Source organism: Physeter macrocephalus, chromosome 15, assembly GCF_002837175.3.
Source record: "Physeter macrocephalus isolate SW-GA chromosome 15, ASM283717v5, whole genome shotgun sequence".
NCBI lineage: Eukaryota > Metazoa > Chordata > Mammalia > Artiodactyla > Physeteridae > Physeter > Physeter macrocephalus.
Genome location: NC_041228.1, coordinates 52,268,952 through 52,282,690, shown reverse-complemented (window position 1 = coordinate 52,282,690; position 13,739 = coordinate 52,268,952). Strand labels below are relative to the sequence as shown.

The 13,739-nt window shown below is 39.7% G+C and overlaps 1 protein-coding gene across 1 annotated transcript in view; it reads left to right on the top strand.

The window, feature by feature from the left end:
* The window catches only part of LOC102975195 (solute carrier family 7 member 13-like), a 24,333-nt gene extending 16,883 nt beyond the window's left edge, over positions 1–7,450 (top strand). The window contains 1 exon segment of the mRNA XM_024126966.1: positions 7,331–7,450. Within this exon segment, the coding sequence (XP_023982734.1) occupies positions 7,331–7,450 (120 nt within the window).
* Positions 7,451–13,739: the final 6,289 nt, after the last annotated feature.

Genomic DNA, 13,739 nt, shown 5'->3' with positions numbered 1-13,739 from the left:
ATGTTCCTATTACCATTTTCTTAATTGTTTTGTGTTTGTTATTGTAGGTCTTTTCCTTCTCTTGTGTTTCCAGCCTAGAGAAGTTCCTTTAGCATTTGTTGTAAAGCTGGTTTGGTGGTGCTGAATTCTCTTAGCTTTTGCTTGTCTGTAAAGCTTTTGATTTCTCCATCAAATCTGAATGAAGTCCTTGCTGGGTAGAGTAATGTTGGTTTTAGGTTTTTCCCTTTTATCACTTTAAATATATCTTGCCTCTCCCTTCTGGCCTGCAGAGTTTTTGCTGTAAGATCAGATGATAACCTTAGGGGGATTTCCTTGTATGTTATTTGTTGCTTTTCCCTTGCTGCTTTTAAAATATTTTCTTTGTATTTATTTTTTTTTACTTTGATTAATGTGTATTGGATTCCTTGTTTCTTCTAGGGTTTATCCTGTATGGGAGTCTCTGTGCTTCCTGTGCTTGGGCAACTATTTCCTTTCCCATGATAGTGCAGTTTTTGACTATAATCTCTTCAAATATTTTCTCAGACCCTTTCTCTTTCTCCTCTTTTCTTGGATGCCAATATTTCAAATGTTGGTGCATTTAATGTTGTCACAGAGGTCTCTGAGACTGTCCTCAATTCTTTTCATTCTTTTTTCTTTATTCTGCTCTGCAGTAGTTATTTCCACTATTTTATCTTCCAGATCACTTATCCGTTCTTCTGCCTTAGTCATTCTGCTATTGATCCCTTCTAGAGAATTTTAAATTTCATTTATTGTGTTGTTCATCATGGTTTGCTTGCTCTTTAGTTCTTCTAGGTCCTTGTTAAGTGTTTCTTGTATTTTCTCCATTCTATTTCCAAGATTTTGGATCATCTTTACTATCATTATTCTGAATTCTTTTTCAGGTAGACTGCCTATTTCCTCTTCATTTGTTAGGTCTGGTGGGTTTTTACCTTGCTCCTTCATCCGCTGTGTGTTTCTCTGTCTTTTCATTTTGCTTAACTTACTGTGTTTCGGGTCTCCTTTTCCCAGGCTGCAGGTTCGCAGTTCCCATTGTTTTTGGTGTCTGTCCCCAGTGGCTAACGTTGGTTCAGTGGGTTGTGTAGGTTTCCTGGTTGAGGGAACTAGTGCCTGTGTTCTGGTGGATGAGGCTGGATCTTGTCTTTCTGGTGGGCAGGTCCATGTCTGGTGGTGTGTTTTGGTGTGCCTGTTGCCTTTTTATGATTTTAAGTTGGCTCTCTGTTAATGGAAGGGGTTGTGTTCCTGTCTTGATATTTCTTTGGCATAGGTTGTGCAGCACTGTAGCTTGCTGTTCATTGAGTGGAACTGGGTCTTGACGTCGAGATGGAGATGTCTGGGAGATTTTAACCATTTGATATTATGTGCAGCTGGGAGGTCTCTTGTGGACCAGTGTCCTGAAGTTGGCTCTCCCACCTCAGAGGCACAGCCCTGATGCCTGGCTGGAGCACCAAGAGCCTGTCATCCACGTGGCTCAGAATAAAAGGGAGAAAAGAAAGAAAGAAAGAAAGAAGAAGATAAAATAAAATAAAATAGCAAAATAAAATAGTTATTAAAATAAATAATAAAAGATAATTATTTTAAAAAAAGAAAGAAGAGAGCAACCAAACTAAAAAACAGATACACCAATGATAACAAGTGCTAAAAACTATACTAAAAATAAAAAAATAAAATAAAATAAAATAAAATAAAATAACGGAAAGCCCAAACCCTAGGACAAATGGTGAAAGCAAAGCTATACAGACAAAATCACACACAGAAGCATACACATACTCACTCACAAAAAGAGAAAAAGGGAAAAAAATATATATATCATTGCTCCCCATGTCCACCTCCTCAATTTGGGATGATTCATTGTCTATTCAGGTATTCCACAGATGCAGGCTACATCAGGTTGACTGTGGAGATTTAATCCACTGCTCCTGAGGCTGCTGGGAGAAATTTCGCTTTCTCTTCTTTGTTCACATAGCTCCCGGGGTTCAGCTTTCGATTTGGCCTCGCCTCTGCGTGTAGGTCTTCTGAGGGCGTCTGTTCCTCTCTCATACAGGATGGGGTTAAAGGAGCCGCTGATTCGGGGGCCCTGGCTCACTCAGGCCGGGGGGGTAGGGAGGGGTACGGAGTTCGGGGCGAGCCTGCGGCGGCAGAGGCCAGCATGACATTGCACCAGCCTGAGGTGCGCCGTGTGTTCTCCCGGTGAAGTTGTCCCTGGATCACAGGACCCTGGCAGTGGCGGGCTGCACAGGCTCTTGGGAGGGGACGTGTGGATAGTGACCTCTGCTTTCACACAGGCTTCCTGGTATCAGTAGCAGCGGCCTTAGCATCTCATGCCCGTCTCTGGGGTCCGCACTGATAGCCGCAGCTTGTGCCAGTCTCTGGAACTCCTTTAAGCGGCTCTCTTAATCCCCTCTCCTCACGCACCAGGAAGCAAAGAGGGAAGAAAAAGTGTCTTGCCTCTTCAGCAGCTCTGGACTTTTTCTGGACTCCCTCCCAGCTAGCTGTGGCGCACTAGCCCCCTTCAGGCTGTGTTCACGCCGCCAACCCCAGTCCTCACCAGAGGATCCGACCTCCGAAGCCAAGCCTCAGCTCCCAGCCCCCGCCCACCCCGGCAGTTGAGCAGACAAGCCTCTCGGGCTGGTGAGTGCTGGTCGGCACCAATCCTCTGTGCGGGAATCTCTCCACTTTGCCCTCCGCACCCCTGTTGCTGAGCTCTCCTCCGTGGCTCCGAAGCTTCCCCCCTCTGCCACCCACAGTCTCTGCCCGTGAAGGGGCTTCCTAGTGTGTGGAAACCTTTCCTCCTTCACAGCTCCCTCCCACTGGTGCAGGTTCCATCGCTATTCTTTGTCTCTGTTTTTTCTTTTTTCTTTTGCCCTACCCAGGTATGTGGGGAGTTTCTTGCATTTTGGGAAGTCTGAGGTATTCTGCCAGGGTTCAGTAGGTGCTCTGTAGGAGTTGTTCCATATGTAGATGTATTTCTGATGTATTTCTGATGTATTTGTGGGGAGGAAGGTGATCTCCACGTCTTACTCTTCCACCATCTTGAAGCTCAGACGCTCATCTTTGCCTCCATTTTAATTATTCCCTCTGACTTAATCCCCATAAACTATGTGGGATTCACAGATTGGATTCACCTTGGGCTAATGATGATGGGCTTGTTTAAACTGAGATTCCAGGAGCCCCACCTATCCAGACCTTGTAAGGTAAATCAAACCTGAAGAAAATTCCCGTCACCTTTCTAAAGAGCATTTTGTACTTTTACTTTTTTCTTACATCTGCATGTAAAATCTTTTGAGCCCATGTTAGGAACATTTGATCTAAAGAATAGATTTTATATTTATTGGTTCATAAGCTTCCTAGACCATTTTCAATTTGAAATCTCAAGAGAGAAAGCACAGGACTGGCCTTTGTTAGTAAAGGCAGAGGATCCTTAGGCTTTTTTATATTATAATGCAACTAGTGAAATTTGAGTCCACAGGGACCATATGTGGGGTGTATAATGTTTGTACTAGATCTCAGGGGAAGAGATGGACCAATGTCCAGGGCCAATGATTATTTGAGTGTCCTCTTAATGGTACCACCTTAGATAACCTTGTAGGCTTGCCTAGGACTTTTCAGGCTTCTCAACTCAAATGTCTATAAGTGTATAAGTCTCCAGCTTTAATGGCCAATATAGAAGAGCTACACTCTAGATATTTGTGAAGGAGTATAATTGCAAACTCATTCATCTTTCAAAAGCTTACCTCAGAGGCAGAATATGTGTGAAGGATTGACTGAGGGATAAGTATTCTGTCAATTCCTCAAACCACCAAAACCTCTCTCTATATTAACTATATCTGAAATGCTTCATAGCATTTGGAAGAATTTTTCCATAGCCTGTGGAAGAATTTTTTTCTTCTAATTGTTTACTACAGCCCATCCATCTATATTGTGGATTTAACCAATGTTGTGTTTAACCAAACAACCTCTGGCAACTCATTCCTATACTTACTGAAAGGAGATTAAGTGATATATTTTTACGTTATGCAACTGTATCTCTAAATGTGGACGCATTGAAGAAAATTCTTCCTAATATTTGTATCAGAAATACTTGTGTTTCTAGGCAGATTATTTCGTTTTCTTTACAGACACTGACACTAACAATCAGCCTCTATATACCAGCAACAAATTGAATCTCGGAGACAGAATTTGGGTGAAGTAGAAAAGAACAGCTTTATTGCTTTGCCAGGCAAAGGGAACCACAGTGGGCTAATGCCCTCATAGCTGTGTGTGCCAACCTGGGGGGCGTTGTGAGAAGTCTTATAGTCAAGGAGTGGTGTTGCTGATAAGGAACAGGGTACCTGCAGGGCATGAATTCCTTCAATCCAGAGATCCTCTGGCATCAGGTGGTCTCGTGATTCTCAAGGTTATGGAACTGTGACCTTCTCTCTGGAATGAAGAATACTTCATCACGTAGTTAACATCTTCCATTTGGTGGGGGTTTTAGTTCTGCAGAAGAGCTCAAATATATTGTTATGTATATCCCTTGAGGAGGAACCAGGACTCTGCCCTAAGGTTGCACTATTGTTTCTTTTTTTATTATTATTTTTTTACTGAAGTATAGTTGAATTGCAATGTTGTGTTAATTACTGCTGTACAGCAAAGTGACTCAGTTATACATATATATGCATTATTTTTCATATTCTTTTCCATTATGGTTTATCACATGATATTGAATATAGTTCCCTGTGCTATAAGGTAGGACCTTGCTGTTTATCCATTCTCTATATACCAGTTTGTATCTACTAATCCCAAACTCCCACTACTACCGTCTCCCACTCCCTCCCCCTTGGCAACCACCAGTCTATTCTCTATGTCCCTGATTTTGTTTCTGTTTCATAAATATGTTCATTTGTCTCATATTTTAGATTCCACATATAAGTGATATCATGATATTTGTCTTTCTCTTTCTGACTTACTTAGTATGATAATCTCTAGCTGCATCTGTGTTGCTGCAAATGTGGTATTATTTCATTCTTTTTTATGGCCGAGTAGTATTCTATTGTATATAGGTACCACATCTTTAACCATTCATCTGTTGATGGACATTTATGTCCAACATTTATGTCCAAGATGTTCCACATCTTGGCTATTGTGAATATGAATAGTGCTGCTATGAACATAGGGGTGCATTTATCTTTCTGAATTATAGTTTTGTCAATATATGCCCAGGAGTGGGATTGCTGGATCATATGGTAACTCTTTTTTTAGTTTCCTGAGGAACCTCTGCAGTGTTTTCCACAGTGACCACACCAACTTACATTCCCACCAACAGTGTAGGAGGGTTCCCTTTTCTTCACACCCCCTCCAGCATTTGTTATTTGTAGACTTTTTAATGATATGGCCATTCTTACTGGCATGAGGTGGTACCTCATTGTAATTTTGATTTGCATTTCTCTAATGATTAGTGATGTTGAGCATCTTTTCCATGTGCCTATTGGCCATCTGTATTTCTTCTTTGGAGAAATGTCTCTTTGGGTCTTCTTGCACTATTGTTTCTTGACTGCTCCTCCCTTGTCTCTGCATCCCCTCCCTTTCCTGATTAGCAACTTTTTAAACCTGCCCTTTGGAACTCAGGGAAGGTCATGGGGGCTAAATGAAGCCTATTTCCTACAAACAGGAACCAGGAGACAGAGAAAGGCTTTTGTGCCCAAGAGTCCCACAGGGTCCTGCTTGGTTTCAATACTTAAGCTTTGTAAGATCATGCTTCCCTTTTCATGTAGGCTGCTAGAAAACTTAAAGCTGAATTAGTGGTTTGTAACTAACTTGTAAAATGGCTTATGGCATGCATATCTTGCCATATAGCTTTTATTACTTCTAGGATTATAAGTTATTTTTAAAGGCTTATAACTTATTTTTAATAAGTTACTTTTAATGAGTCCAAACAATCCTTGTTTTATCAATAAGACGTATTCTGAAAGCAATCAAGGGGCCCCTTTTATGATGTATTAAGTTGGCCAAAAAGTTCGTTCGGATTTTTCCATAACATTTTATGGAAAAACCTGAACGAACTTTTTGGCCAACCCAATACCTTGTATAAGGTAAAAGGAGGTAGCAGAATACCCACAGGAATATCTCAGCAGTACACTAAGGTACAGGGGTGGACTAGAAATTTAAAAAGAAAACCAAGACAGTTTATAGCTAAGATTTTCAAACTATACTGTGAAAAAGAATAACTCTGGGATTTCTTGTATAAATTCAGATTACTAGACATCACCCCTGGGGATTCTAATGCTTAGGGTGAGGAACAGAAATCGACATTTCAAAACTGAAAAAATGAAAGGTAATGATAATCTTGCATCTGAGTCATTTAATGACTCAATAAATATGTACTAAGCAACTACTATGTGGAAGACACTACTCTAAACACTTTAAATCTATGTAGATAAATTGGTCATTAATTATGCCATCAATAGCTTCATAGTTTAATAGGAAAGAGAAGAGAGTTACACAAAATATAGTAACAGGCAATAATCAACAACATTTAATTAAGCATTTTATTGTTTGCATGTACTATTCTTTAATTACATATAATAGTGTGTGTTTGTGTATTCTTTAATTGTCCAAATTAAGATATACAAATTTGAAAGATATGCATTGTTAAGACCCATTTTAAGGGAAAAGTGAGGATCAGAGAAAGTGAATCTGAACCCTGTGGTCCTTTTACAATAAAAATGTGCCCAAAATGAATTATATATATGTTATATATTAGGTTATATATTAGGTTGAGGTGCAGAAAATATTAATTTTGATATTGCCTGAAAATAGAAAAGTTAAAAAAATTTTATGGTGAAAAAATGCTTTATGGTAATAGTCTGGAATGTTTCATGATGTCTTCATTCAAGGGATCTGAATGGGCAAGTGGCACGGACTTATGAAAAATTCAAAGGGTCAGCAAATTGGTGAAATTATTAAGTAAAAGCCTTCAGTTCTGCTATTTCACACCCCAAGGAGATTCTCAGCAGATTATTTTCTCTTATATAAAAAGGAGGAAGACCTGGTAATATTTTTTTTATCAATAAAACCAACTTCCTCAGTAGTAAACAAATGTCTGTGGATAAAATGTTTTATGTTATTATTTGTAATAACCTCTAAGACCACTCTAATACAAATTTATGTTTGTTCTCAGGTACGTTTGCCATTTGTATTTGGAACCATGGCCATGTCTTTGTTCTTGGTTTTGACACCCATTATCACATCTCCTAAGATGCACCATATCTATGTTCTTCTTTTTATCCTCAGAGGACTTTTGTTTTATTTGCCTTTTGTTCACTTTAATTTGGGTTTTACATGTTTCAACAAGGTAGCTTGCTTTTTACAGTTACTATTAAACGTTTCACCTGCTGATGACGTTGATGAATATATTTCAACCGAAGGAAATTTACAGAAAAATCCACCTACAACTGCAACCAAAAAAGAATAAATTATGCATATTTGACAAATGATTGATTTATTAAAAGCATCTTTTTCTTCTTTTTAATGTATCAATTTCATACAATTTATTCTTCTGGCCTTTACACAAAATCATTTAATTATGTGTTACCATCAAGATTTTGATTAAAACTGTGTTCTATGACAGTCATGATCTAAAGGATTAAAAAGCTAAAGTAAAATTATATTTGATCATACAAAATGAAATTGATGTCAAAAACGGGAAAATTTGCTTCCCAACAATGGTCCCTAAAATGGACCTCTAGAGTGACAGTGCCTATGGACCGTGAACATCATGACATACACAGGCTGGATACTGTACTGTTGCCTTTCCACCCAGGCTGTCTGAGGCCGTCCAGAACCCAGTGATGTGGGCTGGAGACTTCCCTACTTAGTTTACATCAGCTATCTTTGAAATGTTTCTCACCAGCCCAAGAAAAGCAGGAAATCAGTTTAGCAGAGGGAAATAAACAGATGGACAGAGTCATTTATTTTGAGGGGAACTCTGTGCTGTTTGAATTAAAGTAATGAGCACTTTATGATGCAGTGAAGCTGTTTTTGCATTTCATTTGAGTAATTCAAGATGTAAACAGAGCCCCATGGCAGATGAGCAGTACCAAACTTCCTCAGCTTCTGGATATTCTAATAAAGGATTGGGGAAGGGAACATCCTCCCTCTTACAGAAGTTAATAATAATAATAATAGTAATAATGATGGTGATGCTTTCAATAATAGCATCTTCTTATCAAACATTATTATGTACAGGCCCCATGTAAGATACTTCTGTATACGGTATCTTTAATCCTCATCATACCTCTGCATGTTCCTACTTAAAGATGACAAAACTGAGTCCCAGAAGCTGGGAAATTTGTTATGGTTTCAGAGCTGGTAAGTGGTGGAGCTGGGATCTGAACCCACTTCCCTGTTATTCTAAAACTCTTAACTCTTTCTGTTGCACCATAGGCTGAGGAGGTTCTTCTGTCACCCATTCCTCCACTTTAGCATGTTTGCTTTGCTTTTATTTGAACTTAATTGGAAAGCATCTTTCTCTTTCAACCAGAATAATACTCCTTATGTATATGTATGTACATGGTACCTATGTAAAACACAACCAGCACAAGTTACCTACTGTCCAGGACTTTCACGCTTTAACTCTCCTTATCTGTAACTAAAGCCTTACTTCCCCAATAATGCATGCTGATCTCAGTCTCCCAAGACTGAAGTAGATGTCCCTCTTTGTGCACTGATGCTTCTGAGCTTATTATGTCATAGTCTACACTCTCTTTTAATTGTCTACCTACTTTTTTTCCCTAAAGACAGTGAGCTCCTCTAAGGGAGGGATTGTTCCTTAGTCTTTTTTAAAATTTCATTCATTTATTTAAATTTGTATGCTCACCCCCTCAGACAGCATGTGGATAAGAATAAACATCTTATAAAATAAATGTCTGAATGCACAGACAAATGAGTGAATAAGTGAATGGACTGTAGGTGTACATCCCTATAAGGGGCATCTCCCCTGATATTCTGCTTCAGCTTGGGTTCTTGGCAACACCTCAGAAGTATTCCATTATTGATTTTAGCTCTATTTTTTTTGCATGACTGAGGCTGGAATGCCATATAGAGATAGTACCAAAGAAGAGTCTACACTAGTTCTTACCAAATATTTATTTTCTTTCACCCCTTGGCTGACTTCTCTGAAACTGCTTTTGTCAATATGACCCTACCAGTGTCAACATAAATGTTCCCATTTGTATTTATCATGATACTCACTAGTGACCTAACACCACAATTCTAAACATAATTGCAAACCACTTTTAGTGATAGCATTGAAATGATTAATACAAAATGAAAATTAAATCCTAGAGAAGGCAAATAGGTATCAGAAAACCTAGGTTGAGAAAAAAAAAAGGGCAATTAAGGATAAAATTGGATCTAGCATATATACTTGGACTAGCTTACTACAGGAATAATACATGGAGAGTCTTGTGATGACCTAGAGAATGATTAATAAATCAGAGCCCAACTCTTCTTTTCAAATTTTGTCTCAGGTTTTCGATAAAATGTGTCTGGCAAAGAAATTCACAAATAGCAGGTGTCTGAAGGGTATGTAGTCTATATTCTGTTTGAAAGTTGTTTCAAATACTCTAGGATACAGGTCTCTGAGTTAAAAAGTTGATGCTTTATAATGATAACTGAGGAGTCTGGTCTGTAAAACACAATTCATAGGAAAACACCACATATGACACTTTTTGCACACTCTAAATAGCTTACAGGCACAAGGCTGGTAGACTACAGGTGGTCTTGCAGATCCTGGACAGCCCAGGAAGGTATGTTTGGCTATGCAGAGGACAAGTGGTCTGGTGCACCAAGGGTGCCACTCTAGGAGAGAGACCTGATCGCCTGCCACCTCACATTTCTACAGAGAGGTTGGAAAAGGGTAGAGATCATTCAACTGTGTAGAAAGACTCTGACCTTGGCAGTTAAGGTGTCAATCCAGCAGACATGAACAAATACAAATTAGTCCCAGGACTTCCCTGGTGGCGCAGTGGTTAAGAATCCGCCTGCCAATGCAGGTGACACGGGTCCGAGCCCTGGTCTGGGAAGATCCCACATGCCGCGGAGCAACTAAGCCCCTGCTGCACAACTACTGAGCCTGCGCTCTAGAGCCCGCGTGCCACAACTACTGAAACCCACGCGCCTGGAGCCCGTGCTCTGCAACAAGAGAAGCCACCACAACGAAGAGCAGCCCCCGCTCACCGCAACCAGAGAAAGCCTGCGCGCAGCAACAAAGACCCAATGAAGCCAAAAATAAAATATAAATAAATAAATAAATTTATTTAAAAAAAAAATTAGTCCCAAATACAGCTAGTTAATTGCTCCTCACCCCCATATCTCATTGCTTGTTAAAAAGAAAAAGATGTTTAGGGTTGATATGAAATTAAATGTTCAAAAAAAGGATTTTCCCTTTAAATTTTCCTTTAAACTGCCTTTAAGGAGGCACTTCCCAGTTTTGTGAAATGTCCTTCTCTGATCAAAATCTTTCATCCCACCCACAAAGAGCCAGCCCATCCATTCCATGGAGTAGTATCCACAGTCATCTTCAATCAGGGCAAGTGAAAGCCCCCAGCCAAAGGGTAGGTAGGAAAACAATGCCAAAACAGTAATCATGACCTGAATCTCCCATTCATAGGTAACATTTGTAGTCCCACAGCACAAAAGAGGAATTCACTTACTGTGGCCTTTCTAGAATTTCTGGATATCTATTTCTAGGGATAATAGTCACTAAGGATTCCATCCTCTCTAACATTTGTTATTTCTTGTCTTTTTGATGATAGCCATTCTGATAGGTGTGAGGTTATCACCTCATTGTGGTTTTGATTTTAAAACAAACCATTTTCGAGTGCAGGAGCCCAGCAGTAATGAACTGCTCTGGATGCTCCACATACTACAGGCAGCCTCATAATTCCCAGGTTTCCCTTGCATGGAAGACTTGCTGTTCCAGATCTTCAGTTCTAAAGTTCTAAAACCACCATGTAACTGGCCAACCCTACTTGTCAAGTGTCCTGTCCTGGACTCTAAGGGGAATGCTTCTCAAACCCTGTATATCACAGTTGGCCGTTTTACCAGGAAAATTGGTCCACATTTACGCACCTCAAGGTGCACAAGTCATCTACTAATAACACAAACTACAGTGGAGGGTCAAAGGAGTTTACAGATACAGTGCTGTGGGTACATGAGGGTCCCCAGATTCTTAACATCCTATGAATAGATGTCCTTATACCAGACATGGTACCAGGATTCTAATCCAGAGAAGGGCCCTCGATACTCTGAATACATATACATTTATAGAAGAAAAAGCAGGAGCAGGGACCAGAAAAATAAGTCCAAAGCCCCTGAGGATTCTAGTATTCCCTTCACAATCATCCATATTGAAGCAAATACAAAATATGTTCAGCAGAAATTTAAAACCAGTCCCTTTATCTCTACCTCCAACCAACAATCAAGGCACAGATGAACAAAAGGAATGAGTACTACTGCCACTTTTAACATTCAATCACCTAAAATTATTATGCTATGTAACTATTATGCTAATTATTAACCAGAGACTCTCAAGATGAAACCAGGCATCTAAAAAAAAATCTATGTAAAACTTAGTAAGGACATTATAAACATGAACACTTAGCAGGTTAATTTTTCTGAGGTACTAAATAAAGATCAAGAGAAAAAATGTTCTATATACAGAAGAGATGATTCAAAAATTATCCATCTGACTTTAGTTGAGATGTCTATGACCATTTGACCCATATTTCTAACATGTAGGGAGAAAATAAAGTAGCCTAATGGTTTGGACAGAACGGAAATCATTTTGCAAAAATTCATTTGTACACAAATAATTTTAAGATCTGAAAGAAAATCAGGTAAAATGATGTATATTAACTTTTCTTCTTGCCACTTACAGGGAAAAGGTATTTAGCTACTATGGAAAGTTCTCGGAGCCTATTTACTCATCTCTAAAATGAGGATAGGGAACTCCCTGGTGGTCCAGTGGTTAGGACTCCGTGCTTCCACTGCAGGGGACACAGGTTCAATCCCTGGTTGGGGAACTAAGGTCCCACAAGCCACAGGGTGCAGCCAAAAAAAAATAAAAAGAAAAAATAAGGATAACCATAAATCAATTCGAGTACGGATTAAATGAAATAATTCCTGGAAACTTCTTAGCATAGAGAAGAATGAAATATTAATATATGCTTTAATTTCTTTTTGGAGAATCCAAAGAATAAGGAAAAATGCACGGAGATTAATACTATATTGATTCTGTAACTTCAAGTGGACACAAACACCAGAGTTGGACAAAACTAATTTACTTGGGCATAATACAGCATGGCCCACAATTTCCCTGGTCAGGTTCCAAGCCTAGTCATCCTAAGTTAAACGAGGCTTGACAGGGAGTCACTAACTGCTGAGAATGACAGCACTCTGCCCTGCCCAGTTCCTGAGACATTAGAAATAAGAAGAGGAGTGTATTCACTAGTATCTTCAATTCACCAGCTAGGAAGCACTAAACTAAATCCTCCTGTTGAGTCCAGAGATACTTCCTGGACACCTACGGGACCTCTAATTTATGCCTTGCCTTACCCACTACTAGATCCCATCCCCTTTGCACTGGCTTTATTGAGGCTTTATTGAGGTTGCTAGTATAGCAATGCTAGGTATATTACTTATTTATTATTGTATAATAAACTACCCTCAAAATTTAGTGATTTAAAATTTAGTGATTTAAAGCAAACATTTATTATCTCATGTTTTCTCTCGGCTAGAAATTTGAAAGAGCATTAGCTGGGTGAGTCTGAATCAGAGTATATCATGATTTCAGTCAATATATGGGCCAGGAGGACTACAACCATCTGAAGCTTGACTGAGGCTGAAAGATCCTCTTCTAAGATCCATCCCCAGCTCCTTTCCTTTTTTTTTTTTTCTTTTTTCTTTTTTCCCAAGCTCTTTTTCTTGTGTGCAGCTCTAATTCCAGAACTACAAGTAATACAATAAATAATCCAGACAGCCATCTACTGCATGCTTAGGAACATCCTTGGATCAGGAATCAATGAATAGAAACCCCAGCAACCTCATCTATCTCCAATAGCAGTAAGTTCAATTCAGGGTAAAATTTTTCTCAAGAGTACCTGTGGTTGAGATATAATTCACATACCATACGACTCCCCCATTTAGAGACGGTTTTTGTATATTACAACTTTTTAAAACTTGTGGCAAAAAACATATAACACAAAATTTGTTACTTTGACCACTTTTTTTTTTTTTTTTGTGGTATGCGGGCCTCCCTCTGCTGTGGCCTCTCCCGTTGCGGAGCACAGGCTCCGGACGCGCAGGCTCCGGGCGCGCAGGCTCCGGCCGCGCGGGGGCTCCGGACGCGCAGGCTCAGCGGCCATGGCTCACGGGCCCAGCTGCTCCGCGGCATGTGGGATCCTCCCAGACCGGGGCGCGAACCCGGTTCCCCTGCATGGGCAGGCGGACGCGCAACCGCTGCGTCACCAGGGAAGCCCCCACTTTGACCAATTTTAAGCGTACAATTCAGTGGCATTAGTCATATTCACAATGTTGTGCAGCCATCACCGGGCATATTTGATTTTTTAAATAATTAACATGAGAAACATTTTAACTCTGGCCTTAAAAGAGTTCACAAAATCTTAGAACAATTCACAAGTTAATCATTTTCAAAACCAAGTTAACGGCAGTAATAAAATGCTTATGTAAGGACAATGGTT